This window comes from Dermacentor albipictus, chromosome 9 (genome assembly GCF_038994185.2).
Source record: "Dermacentor albipictus isolate Rhodes 1998 colony chromosome 9, USDA_Dalb.pri_finalv2, whole genome shotgun sequence".
NCBI classification, from domain to species: Eukaryota; Metazoa; Arthropoda; class Arachnida; order Ixodida; family Ixodidae; genus Dermacentor; species Dermacentor albipictus.
This window is the reverse complement of record NC_091829.1, coordinates 131805834-131826368: the sequence shown is the minus strand read 5'-3', so window position 1 is coordinate 131826368 and position 20535 is coordinate 131805834. Positions and strand designations below refer to the sequence as shown.

The 20535-nt window shown below is 47.9% G+C and overlaps 1 protein-coding gene across 2 annotated transcripts in view; it reads left to right on the top strand.

The window, feature by feature from the left end:
* Positions 1 to 13799: 13799 nt before the first annotated feature.
* HDAC3 (histone deacetylase 3) overlaps positions 13800 to 20535 on the top strand; it is a 170212-nt gene continuing 163476 nt past the window's right edge. For both annotated transcript variants that reach the window (XM_070525397.1, XM_070525398.1), the window contains exons 1-2: positions 13800 to 13982; positions 14653 to 14735. In XM_070525397.1, the coding sequence (XP_070381498.1) occupies positions 13925 to 13982; positions 14653 to 14735 (141 nt within the window). In that variant the 5' untranslated portion in view covers positions 13800 to 13924. The remainder of the gene's footprint in view (positions 13983 to 14652; positions 14736 to 20535) is intronic.

The window sequence follows — 20535 nt, the reverse complement described above, 5'->3', positions numbered from 1 at the left end:
AAGTGCAAGGTCGCAGTGCGTCAGTTGAAAGGCGCGCGAGAAAGGTACCTGCATTCAATAATATAAAACGCGCCACGGCACCCGCAGAAGCCAGCGAATCGGCTCGCACGTTTCGTGACGGAGCACGCATGGGGCACGTTCGTCGCTTTTCACACACATTGATGACTATGACGATTGAAGGTGCATATTACAAAAGAGTAACGTAAACTACTGAAACCGAAATGCCACAAAGCCTATTAAATATTCAAAATACCTTCAAAAAATTTTAGTAGTTTGAGCAGAATACAAATGCGCATAATTCATGTTGCTGAAATAGAATGAAAAACAGTTCTAGTACGACGATACGGCTTGGTGAATAGAACAGGAACATCGGTTTTGTTAACAATACAAACATTCATTTGCTCAGAACAGAACAGAATAAACGCGTGGACTATAGCATACTATTTTTTATAGAATGATGCCCTTGTACTCCACACTGTGGACGGTGCGCGAGGCCGCACATAAAGGTAAAAATCCGCACGCAAGTGCTAGGTCAGATTTTCTTTAGCACGTGTTCAAAGTCCGGGTTCTTAAATAAAAAATTAGTGAATCAGCGAATTTCGTCTTTTCCCGAGTGTTCTACCTAGGAGATTAATATTATGGCGGCGGTATATATATATAGCTCGATTTGGGAGATATAAATATTGAATTAAATCATCGTAACCATCGCCTGCAGCTTCGCATCTGTGCATGCTTATGTCCAGGGCATAAATCAATGGACGTTGCAAGGCATTCCTAGGCGGACATCCGGGGACGTACACCGCTGGTCAATCCATAAACAAACATCCTCTGGACGTCCACCGTATCAAAGTATGCGGACATTATGTTACGTCCCAAGAACTAGGTCCCCTGTTCGTACCACGGATATTGTTTTCCGGACGTGGACGTTCGGATCTAAATCGGATATCCACTGGATATCTGTGGTCCATTGGGTTGAGCCCTCTGGTTTAGAGTAAAGTTCCAGTGCACTTATGAACAATGAATCAATTCTCAAAGAGCATGTGCAGTCCAGCCAAAAGCAGGGGCCAGAATCCGCATTGTGCTCCTGCACTGATGGTGAATAACACGTACCATAATGGCGAATGTGCTTTAGTAAGCTTCCCTGCAATAGAAATTTGTAATGTACAAAGAATTGTCAATGAAGCTTACCACAAGCACAGATGCACTTGCAAATTATGTCACAATTGAAAATAATGAGCACAGTGTAAACCTATGTGCCCTTTCCACTCTTAGTATGCTTTACTGCACGATGCTTATTTACACCCCTGCATTGCGGTGTAGCAAGCTAAACAAAAACTGCATAATTAGGCTTTTTAGGATTATCTTTCTCGCAATACACTAACATTTCGCGGTGAAGCCTGAGCAATGTACACTTTGCCCCACCATTTCCTTCCCATCAACAAGAATCTCCTTCTTTGAGCAATGTACTGCGGTGAAGCATACTAAAAGCGAAAAGGGGCCACTGTCACTGGACATAAGAGTTCTTTAATCATACACTCGCACACCCGGCGCCTCTCAGGTAAGTGGACATACAATGCTGGCTGATAGCCGCCCCCTCCCACATTTAGTATGCTTCACCGCCTAACCAAAATGTACTGCGGCGAAGAAGCCGTACATTTGTATTGAGTGAATAAACAAATGGTTTTTACAACAGTACAGAAATAAACGCGCACCATGCATCAGTCTACCACACGGAAGAGCGTCGCAACCACGACCGGCTTTATACTATAAAGCCGGTCGTGGTCGCAACATAAGGTAGCTGGTTCAAACAGGCCGTGTAGCCCACTTACCAGTCGTAAAGGGTATTATGGGTAATTCAAAATTTCAGACACACATGTGTTTATGTTTACGTTCGCACTTCTTGCGTAATAAGACTCCCAGAATTTCCACAATAGGAAGTAATTTACAACACACAAACGCAAAGAACACAGACATATGTCTCGTTTTCAACTCGGCCGTCATGCAAATGACATAAAACGCGGAAAAACGTGAACATGCTGTGTGTTAGCGTCGTAAACTTCATAATAGGCAAGGAGCTAGCACACCACAATCCCGCGAGAGCCGCTAATGAGACCAAGACGGGAGCACATGTATGCGAAAGCGCAAACGCAGCCTCTAAGCCACTCTGTTCCTCCACCACCCCCGCTGCACGGCTGCACCACTCGTTTCAAGCACAGCACACCAAACACACATTCAGCGCTGAACAGTGGGCGCTCGACGTAGTTGCATTTACATGACTTGTAGCGAGCAGCACATCCCTCGATGTCCGTTAAGCAAAGTCGGACACGGCGACGCCACATCGCGGTTCGCAGAACTTGCTGCCGAGGCGCTTCGATACTACAATTGTCACCACCGCCGGGTTCTCAAGAAAGCACGGGTCACACATCGCAGATTCTGTAGTGCCAGAGCTCACCGAGGCCAAAGCCGCACTGCCGCACCGCCACGGCTTTCCGCCAAGTAACACAGAACCTACAACCAACACACAAGGAACGCACGCAGAATCACATGAGCTACTACTAGATACTACTGTACGAGGGCAACAGGGTCCCCGCATGGGCGCACTTCAACAGCATCATGATGAGAGTATCCCTCTATCGGAAACAAATAGACTTTTGCAAGGAGTGCGGCAGGCTCGGGCACAGACCCGATGTGTGCCCCAGACCGGACGACAAGCTGTGCCCGGCGTGCGGTAGCAAAAACCCGGCCAAAGACCACGAATGCACACCTAAATGCAAGCTCTGCGGAGAAGCTCACCCCACGGCGGACCGGACTTGCAGGGCTAAATACAAGACGCCGTACATGGTACGTAAAACTAAGAAGATGGACAGCGAGAAGAAACGAGGAGGAACTCTTGCGAGTAGCCGGCTCACAAGACCCTGATGGCGGGGAAAGCAACCACACACAACCATCTCCCACACCCAGATCCAAGTCCAGCTCCAGGTCCAGATCCAGATCCACGTCCAGGCCGGGAGCGCGGGGACGACCGATCTCGAGGTCCGGGGACAGATCCAGATCCAGGTCTAGGCCGGGAGCGCGGGGACGACCGACCTCGAGGTCCAGGTCCAGGAACAGGGACAGCACCGGGAGTGGGTCCATATCCACCTCAAGGGGGACGAAGCCCGAAACGAAGGGGAAGAAGCAAGAACAGACGACACCAGCAAAGGTGAGCTGGTCAGACGTAGTGGCCAATCGTGAATCGGGAAGGTCCGGCAATACCAGTAACGATAGGGGCAGGTATGATCACATAGAGGAACGCGTGAAGGAATATCGCACGGAAAACCAGCTACTCAGACAGGAGCTAGAAAAGGCAAAAAAACAAAACAGCGAATCAGCCAAAAAAATTGACGAACTACAGAAAACACTTAATGAAATACTTACCAAAATGCAGACACAATCGTCGCCCCCGTCAGCCACCTTCGCCTCCATCTCCACCCCATCCAACGAAGCCAGGGAGGAGGAAGTGGATATGTTAGATGTAGCACACCCACTGGGCGCCAAGCGAAAAATCCCGGAGACCAAGACCAACGAACAGGTCGCTTCGGTACAGGAGGTCAAGAGACCCCGACCTAGCACAAAAAAAAATTGACGTCCTTGAGGAGATGCTAAACAAACTCTCTGACAAAATGGATAAAATGTTCGAGATGCTGGCGGCGCGCATTAGTGACAGCGAGGCAGAGAGGAAGGCGCAGGCCCTAAAGTACGACAGGCGGCTCGTAGAGCTGGAGAAGAAGCTCTCGTAAAGATGGCGGGCACCAAAAAGGGAAGACTCGTCATCTGGCAGTGGAACTGCCGCAGCTTCTCGAACAAAAAAGCAACAATGACACAACACATTAAATTGACCGCAAAAAGACAAAAGCCCGACGTAATCATTCTCCAGGAAACATTCGACCACGCCAAAATTGCCGGGTACGCCACCCACAAACAACGCACAAAAGGGACGGGAAGGGACATAGTCGTGACCACATTAGTCAAAAAAGGACTGGTCGCGATACCGAGAATTATGAGAAAAATTACGGACATTAGCCACATCCTCATAGAAGTCGTACCCCGCAGCAAGAAGGAGAGCAGCACTTTCATTCTGAACGTCTACAGCAGCCCATCCAAAAAGGGCCTAACACACAATTTCGAAGATTTAATAAACGAAACGTTGACCATCGCCGGCGACAACAGGCTCATCATCGGAGGGGACTTCAACGCTCCACACACGCAGTGGGGCTATGGACACTCGTCCAAGAAGGGAAAAAATCTGGCCGACCTCATAGAAAAGGCCGGCCTAACCCTTCTCAACGAGCCGGCCTCACACACCAGAGTGGGTGCGGGCCCCCATAGGGACACCACACCAGACCTAACGCTATGCAGGAGAGCCGGGAGAATCACCTGGGAGAACACCTTCGAGGACCTGGGGAGCGATCACAGGATACTCAGCATTGCCCTAGGAGAGCCCCGCGTCACGCAGGTAATAAAACATAAGTTCCGGCTAGTAGACTGGGACAAATTCCGCAAAATCAGAGACGAAAAAGAACAGGGACCCATAAGAAACATAGAGGAATGGAACGGAGAGCTGCTACGAGACGTAGAAAAGGCCACGACCGAGATGGAGTGGGGCGACTGGGAGGCTCAACGCGAACACGAAGACGACGACAACGGTGGTGGTCATTCTCCGCGGATGGACAGCAGGCTCGCGCACCTCGTACAAGCCAAAAAATCCATCCAGAAACGGCTGCAAGGGCAAAAACACAATAGAAATCTAAGGCGCAAAATCGCGGAACTAAATAAGACCATCGAAGCACACTGCGCCCAGTTATGCAATCAGGATTGGGACGAGGTATGCGACGCCATGGACGGCAACATCAACACGGGCAAGACGTGGAAGATCCTCAAGCACCTGCTCGACCCGTCGGGAACGAAGACAGCGGCGAAAGCGGAAATGACCAAGCTCAGACACAAGTACAAAGGAAACATCCGTGAAATGGGTGATGAAATCGTCAAGCTCTACCTTGAGAGACCTCCAGCCGTTGAACACCGGAACTACTCGGGCTCTCCCAACGAAGACCTCGACAGAGATTTCTCCCAGCAAGAAATCAAGGCGGTCCTGCAGACCATCAAGACCAAGTCGGCTCCGGGCCCCGACAAAGTGACCAACAAGATGCTCCGGAACCTGGACGACCAGGCAACGAGCCGCTTGACAGACTACATCAACGAGTGCTGGCGGAACGGCGGGATACCCGACGAATGGAAGAGGTCCGACGTGATCCTCATCCCGAAGCCGGGTAAACCCTTAGAAATACAGAACATGCGGCCGATCTCTCTCACTTCCTGCGTTGGTAAAGTGATGGAGCATGCTTGCCTGAGTAGAGTTAACGGCTACCTGGAGTCAAACGACCTGTACCACAGCAACACGATTGGCTTCAGAAGAGGGCTCTCTACACAAGACGCAATGATACAACTAAAGGAGCAAGTCATAGATACCACGGGGCGGGGCTTGAGAGCAATACTTGGGCTTGATCTAAAGAAGGCCTTCGACAGGGTCAAGCACACGGCCATACTCGACAGAATCGTGCAACTCGGCCTGGGCGAACGAACGTATAATTTTATCCGAGATTTCCTTACGGGAAGAACAGCCAGAATCAGACTGGACGAGGAGGAGAGTATCCAGGTGGACATGGGCAGCGCTGGCACACCGCAAGGGTCCGTCGTGTCACCGATGCTCTTCAACCTCGTCATGATCGGACTATCGGAAAAACTGGACCAAATAGAAGGCATTAATCACACCGTTTATGCAGACGACATTACGATTTGTACCACGAAAGACGCAAGCGAGGGTGATATGGAGAACAGACTTCAAGGGGCGGTGGAGGCAATCGAAAATCATCTAGAGGGCACCGGACTTGAATGCTCACCGGAAAAATCGGAACTGCTGCTCTACCGCCCCAGGAGGTCCGGCAAACCGTCCAGAGACGTAGCGGAACTACACAAAAGGGGAATCAGATTAACCACGAGGAAAGGCACGGAGATACCCATGGTCCAAAAGATTAGAGTCCTGGGTCTCTGGATAGAAGCCAGGGGAACAAACACGGAAACTATAACACGCCTGGAAAAGAAAGTCATGGCGGCCATTCGGCTAATACAGAGAGTCTCCAACAACAGGAGGGGCATTAAGGAAAGAAACGTCGTACGGCTCGTTCAGGCCTTCGCGATCAGCCACGTCGCGTACGTGGCGGCATTCGTCCACTGGAACAAGGCCGAGAAAGACAGGATCGACGCGCTCATTAGAAAAGCGTACAGAACAGGGGGTCTCCCCCAATACACAAGAAACGAAAGGTTACTACAACTCGGGGTGCATAACACGCTGGAGGAGATCGCAGAAGCACAGAGAATAGCGCAACTTGAAAGACTCTCCGGAACCAAGGCGGGCAGAGAAATCATGGAAAAGATCGGCATAAACTACCACGGAATGAACGGCCCCAAGATGCAGATTCACCCAGACGTCCGAGCCGCAATTAACACGGAAAATATCCCGAAGAACATGCACCCCGTGCACAACGTCGAGAGAAGAAAATGCCGCACGAAAACTATTCTCAAAAATCACGGCGCGCGGGAGGGGGTGCTCTTCGTAGACGCCGCGCGGTACCCCCGAAACAGGGACGACAATGGTGGTGTCGGCGCTGACAAAGGTAACTCCCTCTTCGCAATGGCGGTCGTATGCACGAAAGGAAAGACCGTGACTGCGGGCTCCGTAAGGACTAGATCGTCGGAGGCAGCGGAAGAAACGGCAATCGCATTGGCTATAATCAGCGGTCGGCAACAATACAGAACAATAATCAGCGACTCGAAGACGGCTATTAGGAATTTCACAAAGGGCTGGGTCTCCACCGAGGCGGCCAAAATCCTGAACCACAGAGCAGAAGACTTTAAGAACGGCACAATTACACCCAAATACCTCAAATGGATCCCGGCACATATGGGAGAAGTTACCATGAATGCCCCTCCCAACCTCAACGAGAAGGCCCACCGAGTCGCGCGAACACTAACCCACCGCGGCACGGACAGTGACGGCCCAACACCCCGCAACCCTTGGGGAAGAGGAAAGGACTGCGGCGGAGGCGATGGAGAAGACGGAGGAGGCGAGGACGACGAAGAAGCGATAAAAGACGACAGGGACAGACTGGTCACGTACCACGACATACTGACACACTACACGAAACAAAGAGAAGCATACCCACAACCCCACAAACAACTCGACAGGTCTCAAGAAACAGATTGGAGAAGATTGCAAACCAGAACGTTCCGAAACCCAGTACACTTAAACAGAATAAATTCAACACAATATCCAGACGCAAGCTGCAAGCTCTGCAAACACGAACACGCAGACATGGCACACATCTTGTGGAAGTGCACACAGATCGGTTCAGTATACGTAGAGGACAAGATAGAACCGGACCTTCTCGAGGAGCGATGGCTAAGCGCTCTGACTAGCTCAGAACTACACGACCAATTATGGGCTATCCAGCGGGCCCGGGCAGTGGTGGAAAGGCTATGCCTCACCGCACACAATGCCCGGGTGGCCTGAGCCCGGGCTGGCAACCTCGCAGGTCCTTTTTCCATTAAAGTTTTTTCCGTCCGTCACATGAGCAAAAAATTAATGTTGAACAACGCGCGGTCCAGAGACACGAACACGCCACGGCATCGCTCGGCGCCAGCATCGCGCCTTCTCAAAAATCTCTAAACCACGACCTACTGTACAGTAGGTCGTGCTCTAAACGATGCTGTCCCATAGAATAAAGAACAACTTGCTGTCCCTACGCACATAGGATCAGGTCACGTGAGGAATTTTTGTACGACAAATAGACAAATAGCCCGAAAAGCACGTCCATCCGCCACCTCCGTGATCCGCCACAAAATCCAAATTCAAAAACATATGGATAGATGGATGGATGTATAGTGTACACTATAGATGAATGGAAGGTAGGAGCCAACGTTCTTAGACATACTTCAGTTTCGCAGCTCCGCTTGGGAGATGGCCGAAGTGGTGGTCATGCGAACTAGCGGCGCTGCGATCGCGTCATTCGTCACTTTTTGTTTCGTTTTTGATAGAAGTTGCTCCATTTCTGGTAGATTTCCGGTTTCAATTTTGAGAAGTAGTTATTTCACAGTTCTTAATTTTGAACCTCTTTGTGAAAATTTGTCATATCTGAGCTAGGTATTGTAAATGCGTTTCTGGTAATGAACTTGAAACATGACTTCTGCTTTCACTTCTGGTTTCATGTTGGTTGCGCTGCATCGTCTGTCGTTATCCTTCTCCGTTTTGTAGATGTTGTGTGATGCGTCGTGATTTGCTCTCTTGAAAAGCTTCTTGAAGAAGCGTTTCCGCGTCTCATGACAGCAAGAAGTTCCCTATGCCGTGCTGTTTTGCCCTCGGCTGCACCAGCAGCCTAAGACACGATGTCGCTGGTCACCATGTTTTCGACCCGCCGCAAGACGCTGGAGAGTTTAAAAGTTGGGAACGCATGCTACAGCGAAAAGACAAACGTCTCACAAACAAATCAGAAGTGTGTGAACTCCACTTTGAGGACGACGACATTTTGAAATACTACAAGCATGTTGTGGGTAACAAATTTAAGAAATAATGATTCCTCACGGGAAATGGATGCTTGCTCCCGGCGCACTTCCTCGGCTCTTTCCTGGGCTGCCTGAGCACATCTCAAAGCCAAAAAATGTGAAGCGAAAGCGACTTCCACCAAAAGAACGAGCGCAAGTGCCGGCAAGTACATCGGGCGAAGCTTGTAGTGATAGCGCTTCAACTTAATCCAAACCTGCTGTTGGGCTTGGAAGAATGAACTTGAGAAATATGCGCTACACACTTGGTGCTCAACGAGCTCACGAACGTGACACTGCCTTCTACGCTCTGGAAGTTCGAAATTGTTGAGGACGACGCAACACAGAAGCGATGCAGAATATTTTATATGAGGCAACTGGTAGCCAGGCATCTGCGAGTAATGAAAACTGTTGTACTTGAAGAGGGTGGTACTTGCTGCATAAACGGCGACAGCAAAATTCACAAGAGGCTATTTCGAGCTGCGACTAGCATTGCAAATGTGGAAAGAATCCTGAGAGAAGCAGAGAGCTTGAACATGTGTGCGGGCGCGTGAAAGCAGGCCAGCGTGACACGGTGACATCGGATAATATGTACCACAAGCAGTGCAATGTACTTACAAAGCAACTAGTCTGCGCGCGTTTTCTCCGTCTACAGAGGAAACTTCGACTGAGCATTGAGGCTCCGAGCGCAACGCTCAAGCAATATCAGAAACTACGCAATGAGAAGAAGAGGCTGCTTAGGGCGGCTGCCGCGCATCAAAAGCAAAAGAATGAAATTTTGCCTCTGAAGAAGGCTTTCTGAAATGCCCGATAACAGAATCGAGGAAGCGTTGGCCGAACTTCCTCCGTGTGGCGCGCGGTACAATACGGACTGGCTTCTGAGCCCTCGAGCATATAAGCTTCAGACATGAATATGCTGCCCTTGCCCTCCGTAAGCCGTCTCACACAAATTCTGAAAGGAATACCATGCAAGTATGGTTTCAATCCTATCTGCATGGAAGCTGTTGGAAAACAGCTGGGCAACAGAGCAGATGGGAAGAAATTCAGCACACTGATTTTGGATGAAATTAAGTCGCACCAGGCGTACAATTTCAACAAGTCAACCTTCAAACTTGATGGTTTTGTGGACTACGATGGTATTTCAAATGAAGGAACTGACCAACTTGCAGATCATGCGCTCGTGCTGATGTTCGTACCACTTCTGGAGAGCTGGGTGCAACCGATTGCCACCTATAGCTTTGCCACGAAAGGTGCTGCGCCTGGCAGGATTTTAGCAGAGCTGGTGTGGCAAGATGTAATGCAATTGCATAAACATGGTGCTATGGTGATCGCCGTAGTCAGTGACGGAGCTGGGAACAATCGCTCGGTGTGGCAGCAGATGGAAATCAGCGGCAGCGTAACCTCACCTTCTCACAAGATTCCACATACATGCCTGCCTGAGCGCGCGTACGTTTATTTCCTGTGTGATGTGCCACACGCCCTGAAGTGTGTATGCAACCATTTGCTCAAGCACAGATATGGACAGGTGAGCTAGCGTAGTTTATTTCATATATAACCTGTGCTGATTGGCACCGATAACTCGCTGACAGAGCAGGTGCAAGCAGCCAGAAAGAGGGCAAAGTTGCTTTAAGCAAAAGTAGCTCAAAATTACTTTTTTGTGCACAAAGTAAATAAAAAGTGTCCCTGTGTTTGTTGTTTGTTTTGTTCGTCAAAAAGAAAATGAATTAAGCTTTGACATAAATATGTTCATAGTATTTAACTTCGTCCTTGTCACTGCTCACAGATCACTTCCAACTCATTTGCACGTCCCATAATATCCGCGGACAACTATAAAAAGTACATGTGTCAATTAAATTTATTAGGCGAAGAAGCGTTGACGGCAGTGAATCAATTCACCGCAGCGTTGTCTCAAGCGACTGCTGGGCGTGATGCGTTAATGTCCCTACGTCTGCACAGGCGCTCGCCGTCTTTAATTAATACACATCTTAAGAATAAGCAGCAAAAAACAAAGCCCCGCTGAAGGGAGCACCGTGGCGCTTTTATAAGGAAAAAATTGGTTGAAAAGCTGAATCGCAGTGCACGACCTCTCATTTGCGGTGTAGTTGCAGCTTCTAAAGACTAGCTAGACATGTCATTCAAAGATCCTTGGCATAAAATATTGTTCGGGCAGTCGAAACACAGTCGTCAAAGAGCAAACGGCACAGGCAAGTTGGGGAAAACGACCCACCGCAGAGATGACATCGCAGGAGTAGACGATGCGCGCTGCGTGAGAGACATGTCACTGCAGCGCCGATAGTGCACAGACACCGTGAAGTCCCCGTTACTTACGCGCGGCAGGTTTGTCACAAAACTCAGACTGCGTATCTAAACTACATTTACCGACGGATAAGCGTTCACAGGCCTGTTGGTGCAAACGACGCGTCGCAGCAGGAGCAGACAACGCGCGGCGCATGACGAAAGACGCGACTGCAGCGCCGGTAGTTTCAGTGACACCCGTTTCGGCCACGTCGGCCAATGGGCTCGCATAGAGAGCTGCGAAACTGAAGTATGTCTAAGAACGTTGGGTAGCAGCGTCCCCTTTGAAACGGGGCTCTTAGCCCCGAGAACGAACTGGGTGGATGGATGTTATGAGCGTCCCCTTTGGAACGGGGTGGTGGCTTGCGCCACCAAGCTCTTGCTACTATGCTGCCTAATATTCTACCTAGGTTAACCAATGAGAAAAAAAAAACACACTATGAACTACCACGTCCAAATTTTCTGATACCCTATTGCGAACTGTGCTTTTGTACGTCTCCGTCCTTTGTCGTTTCCCTACTTTTCTTCCACCAATCCTCCAATCGCCTCTTACTGATGTCTATTGCGGACCTGTTTGCTTTACCACTGCTCCCGCTGAACCCAAGGGCTTCAAGGAGGCCAGTGGTGCCTAAATCGACCGCTGGATAGATGTCTTCACATTCTAATAAAATATGCTCCGTCGTTTCCCCAGCTTTACCGCAGCAAGCACATGCTTCTTCTTCCTTCTTATATCTCGCTTTATACGTGCGTGTTCTAAGGCATCCCGATCTCGCTTCGAAAAGTAACGATCGAGCTTCCCTTTGAGTTATCATAAATGGTTTCTTTCCTAATTTCGTTTTTCCCCTTAAGTAGTTACTCATGGCAGGTTTCTTTTCCATTGCCGCCACCCATGAGATTAATTCAGCCTCTCTGACTTTCCGCTTGACCTTCTTTGTTGCTGTGTTGCCCACTCCACAGGCCGCATACTTGCTGGTAAGCTTCCTAGTTCTTTTCCTCCACTGTGAATCAATGTTTTGCCTGTACAGATACCTGAACACTCTCCCAGCCCATTTACTTTCCTCCATATTCCTCAGCCGTTCTTCATACTCAATTTTACTGCGAGCTTCCCTCACTTCAAAACTAGTCCAGCCCATATCCCCTTGCACAGCTTCATTTGTAGTCTTCCCGTGAGCGCCCAATGCGAGGCGACCCACTGACCTTTGGTTCCCGTCGAGTCCTGATTGTACCCCTGATTTAAAGCAAACAACCGCATTTGCAAAAGTATAAGTCCTGGAACCATTACCCCTTTCCACATACCTCGGAGGACCTCGTACCTATTGTATCCCCATAGCGCTCTGTGCTTCATTATGGCTGCATTTCTCTTCCCCTTGACTGTTATGGTTTTTTCTTGTGTTTCCATATATCCGTTGCCTTCGTTTATCCATATACCAAGGTATTTATATTCTGTTACCCGAGGTATTTCTTGGCCCTGTATCTCCACTGTCTGTTCACTGTTTTCATTGAATACAATAACACCTTATTTTCTAACACTAAATTTCAAACCTAAATTGTTGCCTTCCTGTCCACAGATATTAGCCAGACGTTGCAAATCACTTTGCTTGTTTGCGAGCAACACATATGTCGTCCGCATAAAATAAACCTGGGAGTTACGTACTGCTCTATTACTGTACCTGCCTGTTTGTATGAGAGATTAAACCCGATATTACTTCCTTCTAGCGCCCTCTCCATCCTCGCCATGTACATCATAAACAGCAGCGGGGATAAAGGGCACCCCTGCCTCAGTCCCTTGTTGATATGAACTTTCTCCGCGCTCCTCATCCCTTCCCATTCAACGCAAACAGTATTTTCTAGGTAAATCTCTCTCAAAAGCTGTATACAATCGTTACCTAAGCCTTCCCCTTCCAGAATATCCCACAAAATGCTGCGGTCTACGTTGTCGTATGCTCCAGTAATGTCCAAAAAGGCCACATACAACGGTCTGCTTTCTGCTTTTGATATTTCAATACACTGAGTAAGAACAAACAAGTTATCATCCAAACGCCTACCTATTCTAAAGCCATTCTGAAGCTCTCCCAAAATGTCATTATTTTCTGCCCATGCTTGAAGCTTTAATTTGATTGCCTGGATTGCTAGCCTGTATATTACCGATGTAATGGTCAATGGTCTATACGAGTGAATTCTGTCTTTCTCCCCCTTACCTTTATAAATTAAATTCATTCTACTTTGTCGCCAACTGTCTGGTATTCGTCTATCTTTTAAAGTTTTTTCAACTGCTTTCACGAGAGCTTCCTTACTTTTTGGTCCCAGTTCATTTATCAGCCTAACGGGAACCTCGTCTAGCCCTGTGGCTGTGCGCTTAGGAATTTTCTCTTCCGCTTTCTTCCAGTTTAAATTTGTCTACAGGGGCGCTGCGAGCGCCGCTCGCGTGACGTCAGGGCAAGGACTCGCGCCTGTCGTCTGCTACTACACTACTGTATCTGCTACAGTTCGGGCCATAGAGTTCAGTATAGTAACTCTATGGTTCGGGCGGTGTCCGGGCAGCCACCATTGGCCTTTAGCGCAACCACGTGACGTGACGCCACGACAGCCGGAGGAAAAGTTGGGCAATTTCGTAGGAAACTCTATGAAGCTGGGCCCCGGGGCCCCAACTGCAACGCATTCTTGGCTTAACCAAGCTAAGCCTGGCCATTTTTTCTCACAACGGTTTGTGCAAAAAGGGATTACCGTAGTCGAATGTAAAAATGTATATACAAATTAAAATGGCTATATTGGCTACAAGTTTATTTTGCTCTTTTTTTGTACTTGGCTACATTTGGGCTACAGTTTCTCTAGCTTCGGGCTACGCCGCCTTGTCCGGCCTGGCAACACTGCTTCCCAGTTGTATCATCATGATATAACCCGCCGCTGTTGTGTTGTAACTAAGGCAACTAAGGTCCCTGAATAAGTAAACTGTGGTTAGAGTGGACACTCTAACCATGGGCACGTTGTACTTGTGATGACGAAAAAAAATGTGATGTACTTTTGGGACCCGGACGTAGGGAACTTCCACTACGGTACGTGCCCATTTCTCGCTTGTAGTACATTCTTATCCTAATGGGATGATATGTGTCGACGCTTTCTTACCAGGGACCAATAATGACATGTCTAGCAGGATCAGAGGCGATTTCGTCGGTTCGACAGCTCGCATGCCTACGCACCAGTGGCCCGTTGCATATCATTAAGAGAACATAATTTCCGGATAAATCAAGGCATTTCCTTTCAGCCGCTCGAAACGCGCTGCGCTAGCATTCCTTTGTCTTTTTCTCGGGTTTAGTTGAATCGGTCTGACATTCTGGTGCTTCATGAACCAAAACCCACGTCACGACTCCTTCGCTCACTTTCGCGTGCTTGCACGGTCAAACGCAATCATGTAACTGAACTTCATTGCCTCGGGTTATTTCACATCGGAACGATCTTCCAGACCGCATAGCATTCCTATCGAACCGTGAAACATTTCGCAACAATCTGAGTACGATGTATTCGTAATAATGATCTCTCAGTGTATTACAACTCTCTATAAAATGCTACCTCCCATACTCGGTGCCCTCCAATCGTTAATGAATACGTAAACAAATAGGCACCTCGACGCCGCGCTGTTTTGACCAGAATGTTCACGATTCAAGTGGTCAGTGTGGCGCAACTTGGGCAAAAAGGGTACCTGGTGCACAAATATCCAAAACGCAGGTCCGGGTCACCCGATGAAGCCACAACGACTGTCGGTGACGCACAGTCTGGTGATGCACTACGGCCTCTTCAAAAAAATGCAGGTGAGTGCCAGGTAACGGGCAGGGCGTGCCTTTACGGCCAGTAACGTCATTTGGGAAGCGTGTTCCACTTGACTGAAATTGCACTTTTGTGCATTGAGTAAAACTTTCATGGCTACTTTTAGCTCTTGGTTGAATTCCAAATCCGTATACACACGCACACCCGGTAAATCATCTAAAACCGGGCTTACTGGGAACTCCTTGGTGCGAACTCGATTTTATGCGGCAGTGCCAAATTGCAGTGTCTGTCAAATCGAGCGGCAAAAGTGCACAGTTTAGAAGTGCACTCGCCAAGTGTTATCTGGTGAAACAGGGATTGCTTCCAAAGGCCTTAAGGGGATAGCACTGGTTCTGCTGTGGTGCTTGGGGAATCGATATTGCCTCAAGTGCTTGTAAACTCCAGTTTTCCTCCCTTTAAAAGCTCTCCTACTGTTTCAGTGCATTTCGTTCTCTCGAACTCAAGTAGGTTCTCCAAGAGGGGCACGCTGTACTCGCCATTTCGTTTCATTTACTATAGAAAGTGGGCAGCAGGCACACACGTGCAAAAGTAGCTGCAAAAACAAAGGAAATACAAATGAAGCGCACAACCACAAAAACATGATTTGGTACAACTTAAACAGGACAACAAAAATTTGGAAAGTGAGGAACAGTGCAATATACATAAGCGAAAAACGCACTATGTGGAAAGGCTGACATAGGTAGACTATTGAGAGTTATTTCTAATGAAATCGTAGTGATGAAATCTGTGAGCCTAAAGCATCTGATTTCTGCAAGGAGCCTTGGTTTGAAGCCCTTCGAGACTGACGCTGCCATTGTGCTAACTCGGCCAGTTGGTAGCACAAATGATGTTTTTGTGTTGCGACGCTGCAGCCATCCTATGGCATGGCAAAGGCCTCTGAGAGGTGCCCCTGTGTCTGGGCACTGTCAAAAAACATCTTTGGGGGGAGTGTGCGCATGCTGTTGTGAGTTTGTTGGCTTGTGACCACACTGTTTGCAACAGCAACTGTTCCTCGGTCTTGCAAGACTCATAAATGAGATAAACCATCGGTTTAAAGAAAATCTTGATCAGTCATTGCTCTAGCAAGAACATGAACTGTAGGACGAAAGCAGGAATGCAAGAATCCTTTAGAGCTTGTATTACATTGTTAGTTATGTTGTAGTTATTATGAAATTATTTCTTTCCGCATTGCTCATTCAAAACTGCTGTGCACAGCTTCATCATGCTATTTGGGGAATATTAAAATCGTAATAAGGCTGCACATAATAAATAGGCGAAGCAAGCATCATGTTGCCTTTACGAACTTCGTTATTTGCCTCTTCCATCTCCCTACTGCCACCGTCCAATGTTCCTCCTATGGTCTTCTCCAGCCTTGGCACACTTCACTCCCGCCACCTTTGTTCTCATCCCTCCTCGGATGCTATTTAAACATTTGCTATGGAGGCTGATTCATCAATTCTATTCGCATTGATGTACCAGACAGGTTTAATTAAAGTTGCTTTGCTCACTTGAAGTTTTCACGACACTATATAGTCCTTTATATGCAGAGCCACTGCTTGGTTGCCCCTTTCTCACGAGGACAAGGCCTCCTACCTCCAGCATTGGTAGCATTGTATTTTGTTTCTTGTCAAAATTTATTCCATTCTTTTACGGTAGTTTGCGTGGCTGTCTTTCGTCCTTTTTGTTTTGGTGAGCTGAACCATCTTGTCGAACCGCAGACACACATAATTAGGAAGGTACGTTGGCTTTCCAGTTGCAACGAGTGGAGTACATCCTTGGGTGTGAGCAGTGGTGATGAGCTCTCGCTGCATCAAGGCACCACTGCCACCTTCCCATGAAACACACTATGTACTGCTTCAGGTCCCAAATAGTTCCCCCAATCCATGAGCTGCTGGGTGACATGGGGTATTGAACCCGCCAATTCTTGTAGCTTATAGCTCCGAAAGGCTGGACCATTATCCGACGCCAAAACTTTCATGCCTTCTAACATTTTGCAGCTGAACAGAGAGGTCATGCTGTTGGCATCATCTCTTCTTGGCTTTGCTGCTAACATTCTTGTACATTCGCCCACGCACACAACGGACACTTGTGTTTCCTTGACACTTTCAGACTTCTTTTGGAGTTAGAAAAAGTCCAAGTGGGCAACTTCAAATAGCGTCCGTGAGTGCTATGACATTCTTGTGTTGGTTGCTTGGATTTCACCTTATTCAGCCGACATTCGGGACATGACTACACATACCTTTTCACATCTTTCATGTATGGCCATGTAAACCGCTTTGTGAGCTTCATGTAGGTTCTGCAGAATCTGTCATGTCTATCTGAATGAGCGCTCTTATGATATAGGTCCAAGATTTTTGATGCCAGGGCTGGAGGCACTCCAACCGTCTCCTCTACTGTGTGCAGGAGGGCTTGAGTGCCTTCCCAAATTTTAGCAGCGTTTATTGCTTCTTTGTGAAGTGCTGGAGAACATATTTTCTGCTGCAAATTAAAAGACACGCAAAAGAAAGAAACATACACGACGGCATAGGTGACACTTCCAACTGATTTATTTTGGGGGCTGACCCAAGAATAAATGGAATAAATAGAAATGCATGCGCAAGCTATTCACAAACTTGGGATATCCAGCGGTCAAACAATCTCGTCTCTGGTAAGGCATGATTGATATATCACTAATGCAGCAACTTGAGTTTCTTTTTCATATAGTAAGCTTCCATAATTAGCTTACATGCTGTCTGTGATTCTTACTTCTACTGAGAATCTCTTGGAAACAGCCTTGCAGTGCACCGGCAATTGAGGCTTGCCATTTTTCATTAGATTTAAGTTGTGTTCCGTGGTTCGTTCATTTATACAGTGCCCGATCTGCCAAATGTAGGACTTGCTGTAAGGGGAATTTCATAGACCACTCCTGTGGCATATTTCCCGCAAGTTGGGCCTTATTTCTTGCCACAGCTTTGTCAGCCGGACTTCCCACAAGTGGTTCTCAAGCAGAGTTGAACCACCTTGACGGGGGCAGAAAAGGCAATGAGTGCCGGCTTTCTTGAGGTTATGAGTGACCTTATGAACAAAAGGAATCACTGCAGGTACTAGCCTCTCTTGTGGCACTCCTTGTCCCTTTACCCTTTGTAAAAAGGTTTCCGTTACTGATGTCACCAATGAGTCAAGGAACCGTGCTGCCTTAATTCGCTGGATCTGATTATCGAAAGATGCCTGTATTTTGTGTGTACACAATTTCTTGGTAGGCTCCAGGCAGAGCATTGCAGTTCCATGCTTGGCAATTTTAGAATGGCAGAAATCGTACAGTGGCACTCCTTTCTTGGCACGTGGAAAATATTACTAGCCGGCTTTCCCGTCATGAAAAGTTAATCTTAAATCTGAAAATGGGAGGATGTTACACTGTGGAAGTTCATGTCTAAATGAAAGCCCTTTGCCGTGGTTCTTAAAAATGTTTAAAATATCATCGCAGTGCATAGATCATATATCTGTTATATCTGTATTATATCTATCTATATCTGCATATATCTGTTAAAAAGAATCGTGCTCCAAGCTTCACCTTTCACTGCAGAGACTCGGCTACAGCGTTGACGACCGGCAAAGGGAAATTGTTTTGTCGGCAGCGGCAGGCAAGGGGGGGCCTCCGGCCAGCGTACGCGTGGCGAACGCCGACGCAGTGAAGGAGACTCGGAGCTAACTGCTCCAGATGAAAACTGGAGCGAAGACTCAGCCGACCCACGGCCGTTTATTGCTAATAAAGACTTCACACGCCAGATGACACCTCCTGATTGGTCCAAGCTCGTCACATGACAGAAGGGGGGTGCGCCATCTAGCTAAACAACTACAAAACATACATGTATGATAACACAGAGATCTGACAGGGGGCGACACTATACTACATCATCCCCCCCTGGAAACAAAGCAAGCATACAGTGAAACGCGCACACAAGACGCCTACTTAAGTCCAAAGGCAATTTCAGTTTGTTCCTCCCCACATTCACAAACGCGCACCAGTCGCACACCAAGCACGCACTTAAGTCCACAACAAATTCAATCCCTCTCCGCCCAAGTTCACATACACACGCACCAGTCTTGGGCACCAAAACACAGGCAGTCACTCAAAGTCCGACAAGGAACACAGCACAAAACTCACTGCACCGGAACAAGGAGCACTTTATACCTGTGTTAAAGAAACATGTGGACTGTCTCCTAAATGTCACAGCGAGGCCCCTAGCCGTGGCATTTCGAAGACAGCAATACGCTCTACACTGTAGAAACAAAATCATCGAGCCACGGAGGCCGTTTTCTGTCACGATGAGGACGCGTGCGTACCTCGGAAGAACTTAGGGAGTTGCGACGCGTATCGGTCGACTTTAAAGACTCAGTCGTCCCACTACTACAGTAGAATCTCGATAAACGGAAATCGGTTAAACGGAATCAACGCTTAAACGGAACAAATGCCTCGCAGTTGGTTGGTTTTGTATTAGGGCAATGTAAAAAAAATCCTGTTAATCGGAACTCCAATTTTCAGACCTGAAACCGCAACTTGACGTTCACGCAGAGCCCCATCGTGGTACGCATCACTGTCTCCTCTTCTTTCTCGCACACTGTAACCGCATCGCTTGCTTTCTGTCACGGTGCGCTTGCTGTTGTTAGGCTTAAGCCTTACATCCGCTGTTTAGCGTCGTCTGCGGCACTTCGTCGCAAAGTCAGCACCTGATGGCAGCGCAGAAGCGACCTCACAACGCCCTTACGTTGGAAAGGTAGATGGAGATAATCAACGACTTCGAGAGTGGTCGCTTCACAAAAACAGCGCTTTTCACAAGCCAATAAATTGCAGTTCCCACTGATTTCCGCGAAATAAGTGGACTATTGAGATTTTTTTAAAATTTTAGTACTAAAAAAAAGTTCATTGCTTACCGCTTTTGTGCAATAAAGTTTGTGCCCATAGCGTACCGTCCTCTCTAATACCTAGATTTTGCATCTGAGATCCGCTTCAGCGCAGACTGCCAATTGCGCGTACGCCTGCCTCGTCGGGACCAAGCAGTCTGGAACGGATTGCGAAATCCTGAACATTCTCTCTCTAAACGAAACTCCTGATAAACGGAACATATTTTCCCGGTCCCTTGAGGTTCCGTTTAACGCGAGTCCACTGTATTTCCCTTGCCCTGGTTGGACAATTGAATGTGATTGTCGCTCAAAGCTGGAGAGGGCTGCCCAGGAAGCTCCTCTCGACGTCCCAACAAGTCCTGGGAGGCAACCAATTCCCCCACGGAATCAGAGACGACTGCTGACTGTGTAAACTCGGAAGTGATACAGTCAGACGGACTACCTAACTGAAGCTTATGACTATGAGAAGACGCTGTCACTACAGACAAGTCATCGGAATGACTATCCAAATTTGAATATGAGTACAAAAAATCTTTATCACTTGTACATAATGTACTACCTGCTGGATCCTTCATCACTAGGGTTAACTTAGACACATGCCACATCTTCCCATCACTGAGTAGAAAAGTAGATGGTCCTATCTGGGCCTTGACTTTACGAGGTTTACTGTACTTAAAAAATCCTTTCCTGTTAAATCTTATTCTGACATTGTCTTCCACCTTGATACGAGTTGCCTGCGCACCTCTACGTTTGTCTACGTACTGTTTAGTCTGCGACTGTTTCTGCAAGACCCTTTCTTGAACTTGAGACACAAGACTGTCCTGTTCCCGTAGATCTACACAGAGCCACATGGTTCCATCCTTCTTGCGCACCAGCACGAGTGGAGACACCCACTCAGAAGCCTCGACGCGCTCGATGACGTTG